The following is an 18,316-nucleotide window of genomic DNA, read 5'->3' on the forward strand; positions in this document are numbered from 1 at the left end:
TGGATAAATGATATGTAATCTGCTGCCAGAGGTGGGACATAAGAACCAGAACAGGCACTGTGGTTGCCAGTTTTGAAGAGAAGGGGTGCCCTAGAGTTGTTAGAATGGGGAGTCCCCTCAGACACTGGGCCTCATCTTTAATAAAAAAGCTGCAATTAAAAAAAAAAAAAGCTGCAGTTGCTAAATGTAAAAGGGTGGGCAAAAGGATGTTTACAATTGTAAGCATGGGGAACAGTTCATTGTATTATTATTATGAACAAGTATCAGCCTACTCGTGGCCACCTCTGTTTGTTGGACTAAGGAAGGCTACCTACCCAGTGTTATCAAATAGCAAAAATGAAGCCTGTGAAGTCACCTATATATCTACTCTCTGTATAGAACTCTTCCTGATTTGTCTCACTTTCCACCAAAACCATATCCGCTCCCATTCTAAGCCTTGACTGTGTATCAGACTACACAGTCATCTTAGTTATTGTTTATTGGCTATTGAGTATGTTCCTCACAGCTAGTTACATATCTTTCCCCTACGTCTCAAGTCCTCTTTTCTCAGTGAATAATTGTTTCCTTTTATTTCAGAGAACATGACCTCCTTTCTAAAGCAAACCTCCATTTGTGCTTTTGGTTGCCTTTCACTTCTGGAAATTGTGCTATACCTCTTATTCTAACCTTTTTCTTTTGTAACTTCAATATGTTATTGAATTATTTCTTTATCCTGCAAGTTTTTTAAAAATGTTTTTCTTTATTGATTTTAGAGAGAGAAACATCAGTGAGAGAGAGACATCGATTGGCTGCCTCCCACACGTCCCCCAACCCCACCCCCGGGGATCGAACTTATGACTCCTTTGTACGTGGGGCAATGCTCAATTCACTGTTCCACATTGGCCAGACTCTCCTATAAGTTTGATCAGGTTCCCCCTTCTTGAAAACCTCTCTTGAGCCTGATTGTCTTTTTTTTTTTCTCCATACTTTTTGACAGAGTAGTCTAATCATACTTTCTGATTCCCTCCTACCACTCAGTCCTTAACCTCTTGTAGGCTAGCTTCTACAAACACTCTAATGCACCTTCCCAGGTCACTAATGAGCTCACAGAATCAGAGTATTACAGTGTAGCTTCCACCCAATCAATAGCTAGGTCCAGGGGGCCTTTACAAAGGCTATGTAGTTCATGCTCCCTGTATCATTTGACACTCTGGATGCTGCCTGCTGAAACTCTCCTCCCTCGGATCCCATGACACTAGCCTGATTCTCCTCTTACCTATCTGGCAACAACTTCTATAACTCTAAATGGCACCACTTCTGCCAATTCCAGAGTGTGGGTGTTCCCCTAGGCTCACACATTGGCTCTTTATTCTTCTCTGACAACATCCTTTCACTAAAGGTTTCATCCTCATGGCTATAATTATTGCCTCAATTTTAGAAGACTGCAAAAACTTCATCTCCAGTCACAATCTTCCACCTGAGAGATGACATAATGAATATCTAAGTTCCTGCTGGAGAGTTCTATTTACATATTACTAACACTTAAAACTTATTAAAAATGTCAGCATTTTATATCCAAGAAGTGCCATTTGTGTCTGATCAACCCCCTTCATTTTATAGATGACAAAACTTAGGTGCAATTGGATTATAGTCTTGTGCTTTTTCTAGTGCTCACCAATACAAACATTGTATTTCCTTTAGAGATGTTCTGTTCTGCCTTCTTACAGTCTCTTTTTCTTCTGTTAGTGCTATCTATCTACCATCATTTTTCCAGATAACTAGGCTTAAAACTTGTTGTTATTCAGTCATCAAATCCTTTTTATTCTGTATTTGGAATATCTCTTAAAATACATTTCCTCCCATTCATTTCATTGCCACCTCTCTGATGTAAATTTTGGTTATAGCAATAGTCTTTCTTACCTCCAATCCCTTCTCACGATAACCAGATAAATTTTCCTAGAACAATGCTTTGAGTGTCATTCCCTATTTAAATTCTCCAATGGCTCGCCAGTGGACTTTATGATGAAAGTCCAAAACCTTTAGTCAAGCTATTTTCCTCCCTGCTCTCCTGTGTGATCCCTCTGTTCCAGTTTTCTTATTTGACCCTGAACACTATAAGCCTTTTTAAAAAATGTGATTTGAGAGAGAGAGAAACATCGATGAGGGGGAAACATCGATCAGCTGCCTCCTACACGCCCTTGCATGCCCCCTACTGGGGAGCATGCCTGAAACCTGGTCATATGCCCTGATCAGGAATGAAACTGGCCATCTCTTGGGACATGGGACAACATTCTCAACCAACTGAGCCATAAACTGTAAGTCTTTTTGCCTTTCAACTCATATTCATGCTGATTACTTTGTTCAGTCTTTCCTGGTTCTGTTAACTAAACCCTACCCTTCTGTCAGTGACTAACAAGCCTTTCTCCCAATTACTCTCTCCATTAAACATTGTATATAGGCTCAGCCTTTGGCCCATAAAATGAGATCATGTACAGGGTTTGGTATATAGTAGGCCCTCAAAATATTACTTTGGGTTCGGTATATAGTAGGCCCTCAAAATATTACTTTCCCCCTTCCTTTATTTCAAGGTATTTTTATATTTTATTTCATTTGATTCTCAACAAATTTTGTGTGATTGAGGGCAAATATCAGTTCCATTTTACATATGAGGAAATAGACTGGAGGTTTAAGTCAGGAATCAGCAAAAGCCAAATAGTAAATATTTTAGGCATTGTGAGCCATACATCTCTGTTGCAACTATCCAACTCTGCCATTGTAGCCCAAAGCAGCCATACCTAATATATAAACAAATTAACACAGCTGTGTCCTAATAAAGGTTTATTTACAAAAACACTGATGGAGTTGGATTTGACCTGTAGGCACTAGTTTGCAGACTACTGGTTTAAGGGACTTGTTCAAGGTCATATGCCTGATATCAGAATTTGAATAGAATCCAGATTTCCTGACTTCTAATCCAGTGCTTTTTCACCATATTATGCTGTAACCTATATAACTTATTTTGCATTTATCATATGCTACCTTGTTTTATTATTTATCTTTTGTCTATGTACTGTTTTTTGGTGATCCAAAAGGTACTGGATGATATCAACAATACTTAGCACAGAGTAGGCGTTCAATAAAACTTCATTGATAAGCATGATGTCCCAGTGTAGCTCTATTTGGGTATTTTGAACATGGCTTACTCTAAAGTAATTAGCATAATTGATGAGGATGTGTGTAGTGTGTGTGTGTGTGTGTGTGTGTGTGTGTGTGTGTGTGTGTTTATTGTACGAGTAACTACCTCGTTGGGACTTGCTTTCTTGTTTTGAGCCTTTCCCTACTATTTTCCAAGAGCCACTAGATCTGAACTGATGTGAATAGCCATAAATGGATATGCAGAAGTGTATACGAGTAAAAGAAAGGCTGTTTCCATAGTGAGAAAGAAAGAAAAAAGAGATATTTCTCTAGGTCTCACTAGGGGGCAAAATGACATAAAAGTCTTCCATTCTAAACCCTGCAGGCGTTTCCCAGTTCTTTATTTAGTGACGCGGCTGGCAAGATGATGTTATAGGAAACTCATGGTACGTTCATTTCGCTTCTTTTCAGACCAGTTTTTAGGCAGATGAGGGGTGTGACGCTGTTCTGCATCTGGAGAGCAGAGCCCAAAGAATCCGTGTTCGTTGCGACGAGAAAACAGGATGCATGCATGCGCAGGGAGGTTCGCCAACTTCTTCCATTTTCCTGAGAAGAATAGAGAGAGAGAGGGAGAGAGAGAGAGAGGGAGAGAGAGAGAGAGAGAGAGAGAGAGAGAGAGAGAGAGAGAGAGAGAGAGACCAATGGCTTTTATTATTGTATCATTTATTAAAGATTTCATCGTTTTACGGGGTGAGGAATCGGGCTGATCTCCGGAGCCTTAGGACAACGACCTCCTCCGAAGGCGAAGGATTTGCTTACGGAACGTAAGGCAACGGGTATTTTGCTTTGTCAGGCGCAGAGTCCGGCCCGGGGTCTGGTGCGGACCGCGGGAGACACTGTCAACCCGGCAAGAGAGAACGTTGCCATGGTTTCCGCGTAGGTCCCCCCCCCCTTTCAGCCTGGATTTCCTTGTGCGGCGCCGGGATTACGCACTTCCGCTTCCGGTTGCGAGGGGGCTCGCTTCGGCTGGTGCGGTGGGCGCGGGGTGAGGAGCGGTGTCGGGCGCGGTGGGGGGGAGGGAAGGCGGTGCCGCGGGAGGGCGCGTTGGCGCGCGGTGGTCCCCTTTCTAAAGGCCGAGAACGGCCCCGGAACAAGCCCGCCCCGGCCCTCCCGAAGCCGCGAGAGGTCCTGGGGGTGGGTGTGCGGCGCGGGGTGCCCGCTCGGACCCGGCCGCGGACATCTGCGCGGTGACACCTCGCTACCGTCGCTTCGCTTCCCGAGGCAGGGTTTGCAGTGGCAGAAAGAACGAGGGGGTCTTGGCCAGGACGCGCGGTGACCTGCAGGCTAGGAGAACTTGCACGTGCCCTCTCTCGCTTACTTTTGAACGTGGCATATCCAGACACAGCAGAAGCCGTGCGGTGGAGTGTGCATTCGGGTGTGTTTCTCCTTCTTAACCTGGTACCTATATTTTCTTCCCCGTTTTAACATCAGCCTCTAGGTCCCAGGGAGTGAAGACTTCATCCCAAGGTCATGGCAAAACACCTGAAGTTCATTGCCAGGACTGTGATGGTGCAGGACGGGAACGTGGAAGGGGCATACAGGACCCTAAACAGGCAAGTGTTCAAGGGCCAGAATCATGCCGAGACCAGCTCTCCTGAGAAGTGCGGTGGCTGTTCTTTCCCTCTTCCCCTGTCATACGGGGTCACAGTCTTGAAACTTCCCCGCCCCTCAGGACCCGAATTCCATCCAAGGCCTCAAATAGGGCCCAAAGGGGAAGTCGAGTCATAAAGTTGCCAGGAGGCAGGAACCCAGGACGTGATTCAGAGAAAGCTCAGGGAGGGAACGGTGTGGGACAGAGCTAATGGAAAAGGTGAATTCAGAGTTGGGCTCTTGGAAAAGCAAGCAAGAGAGGAAAAGCATTACAGGTTTAGAGGAAGGTTACAGCAGAAGCAGAAGCATGGAGATGGAAGTGAGCTGGCTGGAGTGGAGGAGCGGTACTGCAATGTTTTAAATGCTAGTCTGAGAGATTTGAATGACCCTGCTGAAGAAGGCTTACCACTGTAGCCCCTCAAGCAAATAGTTCCGTAGCCTCCCCTTGGTTGTAAGTTTTAGACTTGCTGGCTTTGCCTCATTCATCATTTCCTCTCCAGTGTGAAGCAGAGTTTGGAGAAACAAAGGTTTGTTGAGTTGAATTACCAAAGAATGGTATGAAAGAGATCTTAAAGAGCCTACATGAGGTGGCCCTCTACCTTAAGGCTAGCAAGGTGGTAGCTTTATTTCACAAGTCTAGCAAGATAAAACTATATTTCTTGGCCACACAGTTATTGAATGGTGGAGAGGAGAGTAAAACCCATCTTGCTAGTGCAGTGTTCTTTGCTCTATGTTACTAGACTGTTTACTAGTTTATCTGGAAAGGGAGAGACCTCTGGTAGTCATTTTCCAGTTAGGAATCCTTGTTTGACTGGGCTTAAATACTAGTGGGGTTCTTGGGGGCTGAGAGGGTAAAGGAGAGAGAACCTCGTTCTTAGCAAAGCGTGCTAGGTGCGATCGGCTGGATGGCAGCAGACCACAGTAAGTAGGGGCAAAGGCGCTGTCAGAAGTTGTATAAGTGAAAAACAGTTGCCGGCTGAGGGTAGTTTGTGTGTCTTTTCAAGGACTTGGTGTTGGGTCAGCCCCATTTCCTCATCCTGTGTCCGCATGCCAGTCATATCCTTGGGCAGAAGTGGTTCCCTCTGCATTGTCACTTACATTGAGAGTAAAAATGATCAGTGACATACCCGGTGGTAAGACACCCTATTTCATTTTTCTCTATTACTGCTCATTCCCACCTCTCCTATTTCAGACCTTTGAGTGGCATGTCGGTGAGAGGGTTGTGGTGTCTGATGACCTTTTTCTGCCCCTAACTGGAAGCACAAAATGAATGTCTTTAAGACTCCTGTAGTGAATTAGCTAGTGAGATGAAATGTTAAATTTGGAGAAAGGAAACCTTGCAGATTACTTCACCTTTTTTTCTGACTTCTCTTTGTGTGATGTGTTTTTGTAGATTTTAGATGGGTCTCCTAGTCAGGGTGATTGAGCTGTACTAGTATCTGCCTCTTTCAAAATCCTGATTTAGCCAATAACTTTTAATTTAATCAGCATTCGAGTTTTGCTCTTTCTGTTTTTTTCTTTTATCTAAAAACTAGAGGCCCAGTGCACAGCCAGGCCTGCACCCTCTTGCAGTCCAGGAGCCCTCAGGGGATGTCTGATCGATGGCTTAGGAAGCGACTGGCGGGCCAGTTGGGGGATGGCACGGCCAGTTGGGGGATGGCACGGCCAGTAACCGGCTGGCCCTGCCCCCCTGATCACCCCTCTGTCCCTTATCACTGTCCCTTCTCTCTGCCTGCTGGCACCCGCCTTGGCTGGCCTGTCGCCACCGCTGACCAGTTGTTCTGCTGATTGGTCAATTTACATATTAGGCTTTTATTATATAGGCTCCTTCTTGGTCCTGGGTGGGTGGTAGGTAAGAGAAGAATACATGAATGGCAGAAGGTGAGGCTAATTTGTTTGGATACCTTTTGCCATCTGGCCTGGCCTGGCCCTATCTCAGAACTCATTCCAGGCTGTTTTCAGATATCTCTAAACTCGTTCTCCTTTTTGTTAAACAGCAGCCCCATACTTCTTTTAAGGGCCTCTTTTAGTCAGGACACTGGTCAGCGTGACACCACGTGGTTTTCAACCCTGGCTGCCAATTAGAATAAGTCAGGGAACCTTTAAAAAAAATTCCTGCTGCCAGGACCCAACCTAAGATTAAATCAGAGTCTCTGGACAGTGGCATCTGACAAGCAGCATTTAAAAAAATTTCCCATGAGCCCTGACCGGGGACATACAAGAAGCAACCAGTGAATGCATAAATAAGTGGAACAAAAAATTGATATTTCTCTCTCTCTCCCTTCCTCTTTTATTTATTTTTTTAAAAATTGATTTTAGAGAGGGGAAGGGAGAGAGACAGAGAGAGAAACATCAATGTAAGAGTGAAACATTGATTGATTGCCTTCCAAATGCGCCCCAAACAGAGAAACCTGGGTATGTGCCCTGGCCAGGAATCGAACCCACAACCTTTTGGTGCATGGGACGACAGATGTTCCAACCAGCTGAGCCACACCAGCCAGGGCAACAGGCTTCTCGAGGATAGAGACATGTGCTTTTTCATTAGTATACCCTTTGCATTACCAAAGTGCCTGGCACATGGAAAGCTCTCAGTAAATGTTTACTTAATGTAAATGTTCGTTTTACCTTCTGTCAGTTCCTTTACTTTAGTGTTTGTCACACCTTCCCGCTGAAGTGTCCTTAACCTCAGGGAGTGAAGGAACCACAGGCATACCTTGTTTTATTGCGCTTGGCTTCATTGCATTTTACAGATGTTGGGGGGTTTTTGTGTGTGTTTTTATTTTTATTTATTTTTTATTTTTTTAATATAAATTTTTGGTTTTTTACAGAGAGGAAGGGAGAGGGATAGAGAGTAAGAAGCATCGATGAGAAACATCGACCAGCTGCCTCCTGCACACCCCCTACTGGGAATGTGCCTGCAACCAAGGTACATGCCCTTGGCCGGAATCGAACCTGGGAGCTTTCAGTCCGCAGGCCGACGCTCTATCCACTGAGCCAAACCGGTTAGGGCATGTGTGTGTTTTTAACAAACCGAAGGCAAGATCCTTCAGCAAAACGATTACCTGTTTTTATTGCGATATTTGCTTTATTGCGGAGATTTGAAACAACCTGCAATATCTCCGATATGCCGGGGTTCTGCCACCACAGGCAAACATGGAATGTCCTTGGAGTTTTTGTTTTTTTAATAAAAAAAATTTTTTTAAATATATTTTTAACTTATTTTTAGAGAGAGAAGAAGGGAAAGGGAGGGGGGAGGAGAGAAAAACAAACATCAATGTGAGAAGGGAACATTGATCACCTGCCTCCTACAAGCTCCCTACCAGGGATCAAGCACGAAATCCGAGCATGTGCCCTGACCAGGTATTGAACTGGCAACCTTTCCTTGCATGGGATGATGCCCAATTGAGCCACATTGGCAGGGCTTAAATAAAATTTTAGGGTTTTATTTATTATTGTTGTTGTTGTTGCCATTACATCTGTTTTAGAGCTGACACCATCACCCGTACGTACTCAAGTTAAAATTGGTGTACTAGGTAGATATATCAAATTTATTCAGAGACTTTTGCCTTTGGATAGTACCTTGGGCACTCTGTCAGGTATCCTGTTAAGAAATGTGGCATTGTTGCCCTGGCCAGTGTGGTTCATTTGGTTGAACATTGTCCGATGCAACTTAAGGTCACTGGTTTGATTCCTTGTCAAGGCACATGCCCAAGTTGTGGGCTCGATCCCTGGTGGGGTGCAAGAGCTGATCAATGCTTCTCTCATCATTGATGTTTCTATCTCTCTCTCTTCCTCTCTGAAATCAATAAAAATATTTTTTAAAAATAAAATAAAATTGCTAAATCCCTCATCTAATTTAAAAAGAAAAAAGAAAGCATGGCATTACTTTTTTTTTCACTTTAGGGATTAAAACACCAATGTAAGAATAGGTTTTGGGAAAACCAATTCACATTGCTTAAAAAGAAAAGAATTTAATCAGAATGAAGAGGAATGGTTAGATAGAAAAATAATATAAGAGATTCAAGCATGGCTCAGTGGTTGAGTACCAACCTATGGACCAGGAGGTCATGGTTCGGGGCACATGCCCAGGTTGCGGGCTCAACCCCAGTGTGAGGCTTGCAGGAGGCAGCCAATCAGTTATTCTCTCTCATCATTGATGCTTCTGTCTCTCACTCCCTCTCCCTTCCTCTCTGAAGTCAATAAATATATATGTTAAAGAGAGAGAGAGGGAGAGAGATTCAAGCCTGAGACTCGGGCCCTTAGCTATGATTATCTCTTTTAGGCTTCCTTATGAATTCGGAACATTCGAACTTTGTGGCTGGGATTATCTAGGGAAGCAGTGCAAGAAGGGCATGTGGTTGGAAGGAGCCAGCTTGGGGCAAATATTGTGGCAGTGATTTTTGTTATTTATGGGAAAGATACTTATTTTATCAATTTAGATTTTAGGAAGCTGCATTTCTCTCTCTCTCTCTCTCTTTTTTTTTTTATCGTGGAGTGTTAGATATGTATCCCATAATTGCATTTTAGCCTCAGGAAGTAAAGTGATATTTTAATCTATATTATTTTGCTCTTAGAATAATTTTCTAGGCAAAGAGTTTTAAGCATGCAGATATGAGCTGGCTGGTGCTGGAGTGTCCCAGTCTTCTGTCTGTCAGACACAGTGTTTTTGATACACTCTTCTTCTTTTTCTCTGTTTTTCCCTAATGTCCTCTCTCTGGCCACCTTTTCTGTATGTCTCCTACATCCCCGGCTTCTTATCTCTCTCAGCTTTCTGATAGTTGGTAGTGTAAAAATAAGTTGCATGTTCTGTGGTCTAATTACAACAATAGGTGGAGAGCAAATGAGAGGAGAGGGAGGTGGTTAAAACTTGAGCATGTGTTGTAGAAGCAGTCTGACAAAGGAAACAGCCTATGTGTCTGCCTAGTTAGATCGCCGTAAATGTTCATTACATAACCAAGGGCCCTCACGGGTGCCCTGGGATGAGGAGATAGAGAGTGTAGGTTGCCAGGAAGCCCTGCATGATTGGCTGGCCCCAAGCGAGGGAAGTTAAGCACACTGCACACAAGCCCGGATGACCCCTTTTATTTCTGGGAGGCAAGCTTCTGGGCCCATTGAGTCCTTCTGCGTACACACTGGTCCTGACGTAGGCTAGCTACATGGACATGTGAGTCTGCCTCAGCTCCTTTTACATAATCCCTTGAATTTCACTAAAACTGGCAGCTGATTTCTCCTTCAGTGTCATGTTGCCAGGCGCCTGAACTCAAGGCTGATCTGTTTACACTAAGGCCGTTGGTCTTCTAGTCCTTGAACTACCTTTGGAAGCAGGAACATCTTTAGTAACACCCTGTCTGTTTACTTCATGAGTTCTGCGAAGCTCTTCCCATATCCTTTTTGTTAGAAATAAGTTGAGTAGATGCCTCTATGGTAGGAACTCAGGACCATTTGAAGATAATCTGTACTTTTTTTAGGATAACTAAAATCTTGGAGCTTATTTGGTCTGTGTTCAGGAATTAGGTGGAATAGTTCTGGGAAAACCATCAGCAATCCCCTAATTACGTTGTGGGCCACCGATCTTTTTGTTTTTTCCCCTCCTCCATTATCATATTCTTCTGTTAGTTTCCTTCATGTCTTACTTTTTTGCCTCACCACACAGGCATTTACTTGGTAAGATGAGCACTTCAGTTCCAAACCCCCTTTTGAAACTCCGGTAGAATACCTGAGTATGTCTACACTCTCTCCTCCCTTTGCAGTTCTCTTTCATCCTACTTTTAAACTGCCTTTGTCATTCCAGTAGGATCCTCTTCCAAAGTGAAGTCATATTCAGGGGTCCCTGTTCTTTTTATAGTCTATCCTCAAATCCAGTCAGTCTCCTTATCCTTTTTATATTATATTTCTAGTTTTTTCTCTCTGGGACTTTTTCCCATTTTTTTCTCTAATATACTAGGGTCTAGTTCAAAAAGTGGCCTTCATCAAACAGCAGTAAACAACTGAAGTAAATGGTGTTGGTGTTTCCATGGTTACTTACATGTCAGTGTGCCATGTCTTGGCTTACATCTCTTGAATTAAGGAGCCTAGCCCAGCTCTTCCTCCTTCCTTCTTTCCTTTGCTCAGGAGCATGCAGTAATTTGTCTTCTGAACCTCAGTGGTTTTTGCTTGAGGAGCAGAATGCTGTTGTGGAGCACAGCACTAAAGACTGAATTCTACTTCCAGCTGTATTCTGTGATCTTGGGGCAGATTAGCCTCTACAAACTTCAGTTATCTAAAATCTAAACCTTAGCAAAGATAATATTATTGAGGCTTTCTGAGTCAACATTTCCAAGAACTGTGTCTACTACAAAGTCAACCCCTTGAGCTGTGGACATTTGCCAGTCACCTAGAGGATTCATTTTTGTCATATATTTACTGATAAAGGCTTAATTCCTAACCTTAAGCGGCACACAAACCAGTAAGGGAGATGAAAAAACTAACAAATAACCACAGTTAAATATAATACTGTCTGATCAATGTTTTAAAGGGGCGTTACCACTGTGTTGTGGCATTAGCTTTCCCTGGACTTTCAGCAGCAACATCATCTGGGAACTTGTTAGAAATGCACATTCTTGCCCTGGCCGGTTTGGCTCAGTGGATAGAGCGTTGGCCTATGGACTGAAGGGTCCTGGGTTCGATTCCGGTCAAGCGCCCATGCCTGGATTTCGGGCTCGATCCCCAGTAGGGGGACATGGAGGAGGCAGCCAATCAATGATTCCCTCTCGTCATTGTCTATCTCTCCCTCTCTGGAATTAATAAAGAATCTATGAAAAAAAAGAAAGAAAAGAAATGTACATTCTTGGGCTCCACCCAAGACCTATGGAGTCAGAAACTGGAGATGGCACAGTAGCCATGTCTCAACCTCCTTATCTCCAATTGTGTTTATGACTTCTTACATGTAATGAAAGGGCAGGGAAGGCAGGAATGGAACCACTCAAACAATGCCAGGAATGGAGGGCAGCAGCTGCAGGTGCCTCCAGATCTCCTCAGGATCAACTGATGATGGGTTGAGAGGGAGATACAAATTACAGATTGGAGCCAGAGCTCTCCAGAGCATAGGGGTTAGATAGGTTATAGAATAAACCCCCATGTCTTCTTGGCTCAGTGAAAACAAAGAGGTGAGTTTGAGTTAGGCATGTTCTAAATCCAGCAGGGGAAGCTGCATTGCAAGGAATTGGGGGGAGGAAGGGGGAAACAGATTGAGCTCAGTTTTATGGACACTTAAAGATTAATAAAATGTGGTTTCTACCTTTGAGGATTTTCAGTCTAGTAAGGGAAATATTTGTATAAGTAACGGAAGGGCAGAATGAAATAGTTGCTAAATAGGTCTACAAAAAAGTAAATGATTGTGTAATTAATTGCTTTTTTAAAAAATATATTTTATTGGTTTTTTACAGAGAAGAAGGGAGAGGGACAGAGAGTTAGAAACATCAATGAGAGAGATCGATCAGCTGCCTCCTGCACACCCCCCACTGGGGATGTGCCCGCAATCAAGGTACATGCCCTTGACCGGAATCGAACCTGGGACCTTTGAGTCCACAGGCCGACGCTCTATCCACTGAGCCAAACCGATTCAGCTAATTGCTTTTTTATTCCCCTCAAATTCCTATTTGGGGTCTCTATAAGTTGGCAGTTAATGCTGTATTGCCACCATTTCATACCTAATTTTTTTTCAGAGAGGGACAGAGAGATAGAAACATCAATGAGAGAGAAACATTGAGCGGCTGCCTCCTGCACTCCCCCCACCAGGGATTGAGCCCACAATCCAGGCATGTGCCCTGACCGGGAATCAAACGGGTGACCTCTTGGTTCATGGGTTGATGGGCCACACTGGCTGGACCCTAATTTTTTACAGACATCAGTTGTTTGGTCAGTTGACTTCTGGCCATCTGTATAATTGAAAAGGAATAATAATGAGCCCAAGCTTCTAACTTCATTGCCTGCCTTAATACAGAATCCTCACCATGGATGGGCTCATCGAGGATATCAAGCGACGCCGGTACTATGAGAAGCCTTGCCGCCGACGACAGAGGGAAAGCTATGAAACCTGCCGGAGGATCTACAACATGGAAATGACTCGCAAGATCAACTTTTTGATGCGAAAGAATCGGGCAGATCCATGGCAAGGCTGCTAAGGCCTGTGGATAGTAGGCCCAGTAGGAAAACACCTTTCTGGTTATATCTCCATCTCTTTTCTTTCTGCGACCCGTTTCTTGCAATAAACTCAATCACGCATATACAAGAAGGCCTGTGTACATTGAAATAATCCACTAGTCAGCAATGGACCCTCTCTTCTATTAAGTGAAAGAGAAACTGAGTCAAAAAGTAGTCTAGGAATAGAGGGGCTTGTTGGGAGCGGGGAATGGGGAGTTATTGATCAATGGGTAAAGAGTTTGAATTTGGGAAGATGAAAAAGTTCTGGAAATGGATGGCGGTTGCATAGTTACATAACAGTGTGAACGTACTGAATGCCACTGAATTGTACACTCAGGTGGTAAAATGGTGTATTTTATGTTAGGTCTATTTTACTGTAATAAATTTTTTCAAGTAGTTTAGGAGAAGTAAGGAAATTTCATAATTGTAGTGGAATATACCAGTATCTGCCATTTCCTACCCAACTTTTATGAAACACAAAGCAAAATCTTATTAGAAAAGCATCTGTTAATCTTGTTATTTTTTTGACTAGAGAAAATAAAATTTAATATCATGCACATGGGGACCCAACATACGTGAGAGAGTCAGAGACCCTGCATACAGGAGAGATTTAGATACAGAAAGGGGGATTGAAGTATGTAAGACACCGAGTTAGAGATGAGGTTATGCATATTGCAGGATGATAAAAAGAACAGATTTTCAGTTAATAAAAAGTACCCTGCCATATAAGTGGGTCAAAAGGTTAGTACTGATAATCTCTTTTTATGGGCAAGGCCTTTAATTCAAATTCTTCAAAGTAATTAAGGGGGGGAAGGGAAGCAGAAGTTTCTCCTGAGCCTGAAGCTAAAATTGCCTTCAGCTCAAAGTAGTTTGCATACCACTGAGGTGCATCCTGGGGTGGCTGGTTCTAGACCCCCATACAATTTTCCCATACCCTTGCCACTGTCATAGTCTTCTTTTTCTTAAATCAATTTTAGATTTTTCAATTATAGTTGACATGTATTATTATACTAATTTCAGATGTACACCCTAGTGATTAGACATTATATAACTTACTAAGAGATGATCCCGATAAATCTCATAATCTGACCCAATAACAGTTATTAAAATATTATTGACTATATTACTATGCTGTACTTTTACATCCCCATGACTGTTTTGTGACTACCTATTTGTACTTAATCCCTTCACCTTTTTCACCCAGTACCCAACCCTCCTTCCATCTAGCAACCATCAAAATGTTCACTGTATCTGTGAGTCTGTTTCTGTTACACTTGTTCATTTATTTTGGTTTTTTAGATTCAGTTGATAGAAATGTATTGGCATTTTATTGTTCATGTTTTTGATGTTTGTTTTCTGTTCTTTTTAAAAATATGTTTTTATTGATTTCAGAGAGAAGAAGGGAGAGGGAGAGAGAGAAATCATCGATTGGCTGCCTCCTACAAGACCCTTACTGGGGATCAAGTCCACAACCTGGCATGTGCCCTGACTGGGAATCCAGCTGGTGACCTTGATTACTATTGGCATGTCAGTGAGAGGGATTTACCCGCAGGCCAGTCAAGTTTACAACTAAATGTTGTAATTTTGATGTGGTTGTAGAAGGAACGAGTACATTTACCTATGCTGACATTTTGACCGGAAGTCCCAGCCTCTGTTACTCTACTATACTGCCCCCCAATTTAGGTAAAAAAAGGAAAGGAAGCTTGTATATATTTGGAATAAATTTTGCTTCTGAAATACCCATCGACCAGATGAGAGTGCTAGAAGCCTTGCCCAAAGAGATCCTTAAGACAAATTTAACATTCACCTCTGTTTTCCCTCTTTCCTGTAGTTTTCCTAAAGGAGGCTGATAGAGGGATGGTGGAGAAGTAATAAAGCAGTAGGTGAATGGTAATAAAGGAAATAGGAGTTTTGAGTAATAGAAGGGCACTGAGCCAGAAATGCCCACAGCAGCAGTCGTCAAAATGTAGTTTTCAGATCTGCAGTATTGACAGAAGCTGAGAAATTGTTTGAAATGTACATTCTGGGACCCAGCTTTAGACTTCTGAATTGGAAATTGGGATTGGAGCCCAGTAATATAGTTTAACAAGCCCTGCAGGTGATTCTGATGCCTGCTAAAATTTGAGAACACTGTCCTATAGTGCTCAAACGGGAGTCTAGACCCATGGTTAGTTTAAGTTTAAAAAATTTGGCTCTCAAAAGAAATTCAATCGTTGTACTGTTGATATTTGGCTCTGTTGACTAATGAGTTTGCAGACCACTGGTCTAGATGAAGGACCCCACCACCTTCCCTGCCTTTCCCCAAAAGGCACTCCAGGGTCTGTGATTTTTTTAAAATAAATTTTTATTGATTTCAGAGAGGAAGGGAGAAGGAAAGAGAGAGAGAAACATCAGTGATGAGAGAGAACCATTGATCGGCTGCCTCCTGCACTCCGCCCCCACACCCCCCCCCCATTGGGGATCGAGCCCACAACTCAGGCAGGCATGTGCCCTTGACCGGAATCAAACCCAGGACCCTTCAGTCCGCAGGCAGAGGCTCTATCCACTGAGTCAAACCAGCTAGGGCCTGGGTCTGATTTTTAATAGCCGCGGGGGTGGGGGTGGGGGTCTCGGGGGCGAGATCTGGAAGAACAGCTACTCTGCTTCCTCTCCTGCTGTGTATTTCCTCTTGTCTTGTTCCCCTGACAGCCATGCTGCTGATATAAGGAGAGTTGATGCCAACCCCCTGAAGGAGAACAGGGTAGGCAGAAGCTGCTAGCCCACCTCATCTCAACCAAGCCGCAGCTCTCAGCATGGTGTTTTTTAAAAAAGTAGGGGGGTGCGGGGAGCAGTGGGTGGATAAGGACACATATGCAATACCTTAATCAATAAAGAAAAAAAACACAGCAGATTGCCAAGGCCACCCCGCCTCCAACCTCTCCAGATTGCTAGTGTCCACACATTGCCCCCTTGTGGTGTAGTAGTGTGGCTTCAGATTTCTGGCCTCAATTTTCTTTTCACTACCTTTTCTCCCTTTCACAAATACCACACTTACTGATAAAGCAGGCCTGCCAGAAGATATGCTGTAGCCATTGTTCTTGCCATTCAAGGCTTGATCTCTCTTCCACTTGGCAGCTGTATGGTGAAGAAGACGTATTACAGGGCATTGCACAGAAATAGCTTAGACCTGGGCCTTGCCCTCTGGAAGCTCACACTGTGGTTGGAGAAATTTTAGATACAGATAGTCTTCGACTGGGTCACCTTTGTCTAACCTCATTTTAACAAGTTAGTCAGTTAGGCTTTGATACTCCTGAATCACCTGTCAATCGCTGACTCTGGTCTTTACAACATCATTTTCCTATGATTTTGAGCGTGGTGTCCCCTCCTGCCAGGTACTATTGGTGAAGAATGGAAGCCTGGTCGTTGCCAAAATGGTATGGTATGTTTGAGATAGGACCAGGCCTGTTACTTCGCAGTATTCCTCTGAAGTAAAAGTTGCTTCTGAGCTCCCTCCAAAATACTAAGGAGTGACTAAGATCTATAATTTGTCTCTGAAATTATACCCTGCTTGTCTTAATCTCCAGGCCTGACCATTGCCCATGTCCCCCGGGGCAATGATGGGCTTTAGAAGCTGGTCCATTGAGAGGCCTCATGTGTAAAGTGGGTATCTGGCCGGCTGGCTGAAGTTCTAAACAGCTCATGTTGTCAGGGCAAGTAGAAAGACCTTCCACTCCCTGCTCTGGGAAGGTAGGAGATAGCTCGTGTTCATATAATGAGTAGGGATTGTCCTAATATATTTATCTCTGTATTGGGTTCAGAAGAGGGGTGGTTTGGTATTCACCCACTTACAAGGTGATACATGCAATACCGCCTACCCTGTTCTTACGTACCTGTGACACTGGATTGCCTCTGGCAGGCCTGTTCCGATCACAATTTAAGGATCTTATGGTTAGTGCTCTGGAAACAGGTATCCCCTTAAAATTGGGACTGTTGAGTATCAGATGAAAAGCAATCTAGGCAGAAAGCAACAGATGCAAAGACCTTGAGTTTGGCATTATTCTTTGCATGTCCAAGGTACAAGGGGTCAGGATTCTAAAGCTGAATGAGCGAAGAGTAGCAATAGATGAGATCACAGAGGTAATGGAGTGGGGCACATATTGGAGGGCACTAGACTCAGGGATATGGAAAGCCAGGGGGGATGGTTTTGAGCAGGGGAGTAATATGACCTTTTTAACGTGTTTAACGTGTTCACTATAGTACCAGATAATTTACTTATGTTTTTGTGAGAGACTAACAGGGGACAAAGTGGAAGCAAGAGAAAGCAGTTAGGCGACTACTAAAATAATCCAAGCATAAAAGTGATGTTAGTGAAGGTGGTGAGAAGCAGAAGAGTTTCTGTAAATATTCTGAAAAAATGGCCAATGAAACAGGAGTCCAGGATGACTCCCAAGATTACTGGCCTGCATAACTGTAAGAAGAGTTGCCATTAACTGCGACAAGGAAGACTGTATTGGGAGCTGGAGTGTGTTTTCTTGGGGGAGAGGGAATCAATTCAGTTTTCATTGTGTAAATTGTTTACAGCTATATCGTAGATATAAGTAATATATAAAATACCTATAATAGAGATGTCTATTATACATGTATGTATATCCTGTATCCTATAGCTTTATTGAGAAGCACTGTTTTAAGTGTATTGTCCTTAGTCACTCATGTTCTCACAGCAGCCCAATGATATGGATTTTTTTACAGGTGAGGAAATAGAGGGCTTCAGTGGTTCTCAACCTGTGGGTCGCGACCCCTTTGGCGGTCGAACGACCCTTTCACAGGGGTCGCCTAAGACCATCCTGCATATCAGATGTTTACGTTACGATTCATCACAGTAGCAACATTACAGTTATGAAGTAGCAACGAAAATAATTTTATGGTTGGGTCACAACATGAGGAACTGTATTTAAAGGGCCAGAAGGTTGAGAACCACTGGCAGTAGTTTGCCTAATGTCACAACTAATGAGCAGAACTGGAATACAAATCTAAGTAGTCGAGCTTTAAAGCCCAGGTCTTACTTAATCATTAAGCAATATTGATTCTCAGAGGATTCCCGACACATTCTAGTAGGCAGTCAATAAATATTTGTTCCATCAATTAGTGAATGACATAATAAAATGTAGGGGCGCTACTAACTCCAGAGTCCTACACTCGCCTTTTTTTCTGGGTGGTTGGTCTCTGGTACCACCGTTCATTTAACCGAGGGAGAAAGGGTAAGGAGACGTGGCTAAGACTAGGAAAGTCGACTGTTCCCAGGGGTTGACTTTCTGCCAGAAAGGCTGCGTTGGGGCTCGCTTTTAGTTTTAGCATGACTTCAGCGCACTTACTCTCCACACCAGGAACGCTG

The 18,316-nt window shown here is 43.4% G+C and overlaps 1 protein-coding gene across 3 annotated transcripts; it reads left to right on the top strand.

The window, feature by feature from the left end:
* Positions 1–3,535: 3,535 nt before the first annotated feature.
* MRPS21 (mitochondrial ribosomal protein S21) lies at positions 3,536–13,036 on the top strand. Of its 3 annotated transcripts, none has more exons than XM_059674762.1 (3): positions 3,536–3,560; positions 4,606–4,727; positions 12,746–13,036. In XM_059674762.1, exons 2-3 carry the CDS (start codon positions 4,645–4,647, stop codon positions 12,924–12,926), a joined length of 264 nt encoding a protein of 87 aa, XP_059530745.1. In that variant the 5' UTR covers positions 3,536–3,560; positions 4,606–4,644; the 3' UTR covers positions 12,927–13,036. The 3 variants fall into 3 exon arrangements, with proteins under 3 accessions (XP_059530745.1, XP_059530743.1, XP_059530744.1); XM_059674760.1 differs by lacking the exon at positions 3,536–3,560 and adding an exon at positions 4,026–4,050; XM_059674761.1 differs by lacking the exon at positions 3,536–3,560 and adding an exon at positions 4,056–4,159.
* Positions 13,037–18,316: the final 5,280 nt, after the last annotated feature.

This window comes from Myotis daubentonii, chromosome 18 (genome assembly GCF_963259705.1).
Source record: "Myotis daubentonii chromosome 18, mMyoDau2.1, whole genome shotgun sequence".
Lineage (NCBI taxonomy): Eukaryota > Metazoa > Chordata > Mammalia > Chiroptera > Vespertilionidae > Myotis > Myotis daubentonii.

What these genes read in the sequence shown, in the direction of transcription:
- MRPS21 (XM_059674762.1), top strand. Translation starts at nt 4,645, where the DNA reads ATGGCAAAACACCTGAAGTTCATTGCCAGGACTGTGATGGTGCAGGAC. An exon ending in GCATACAGGACCCTAAACAG is followed by an intron (nt 4,728 to 12,745) that starts GCAAGTGTTCAA and finishes GCCTTAATACAG; the next exon opens with AATCCTCACCATGGATGGGC.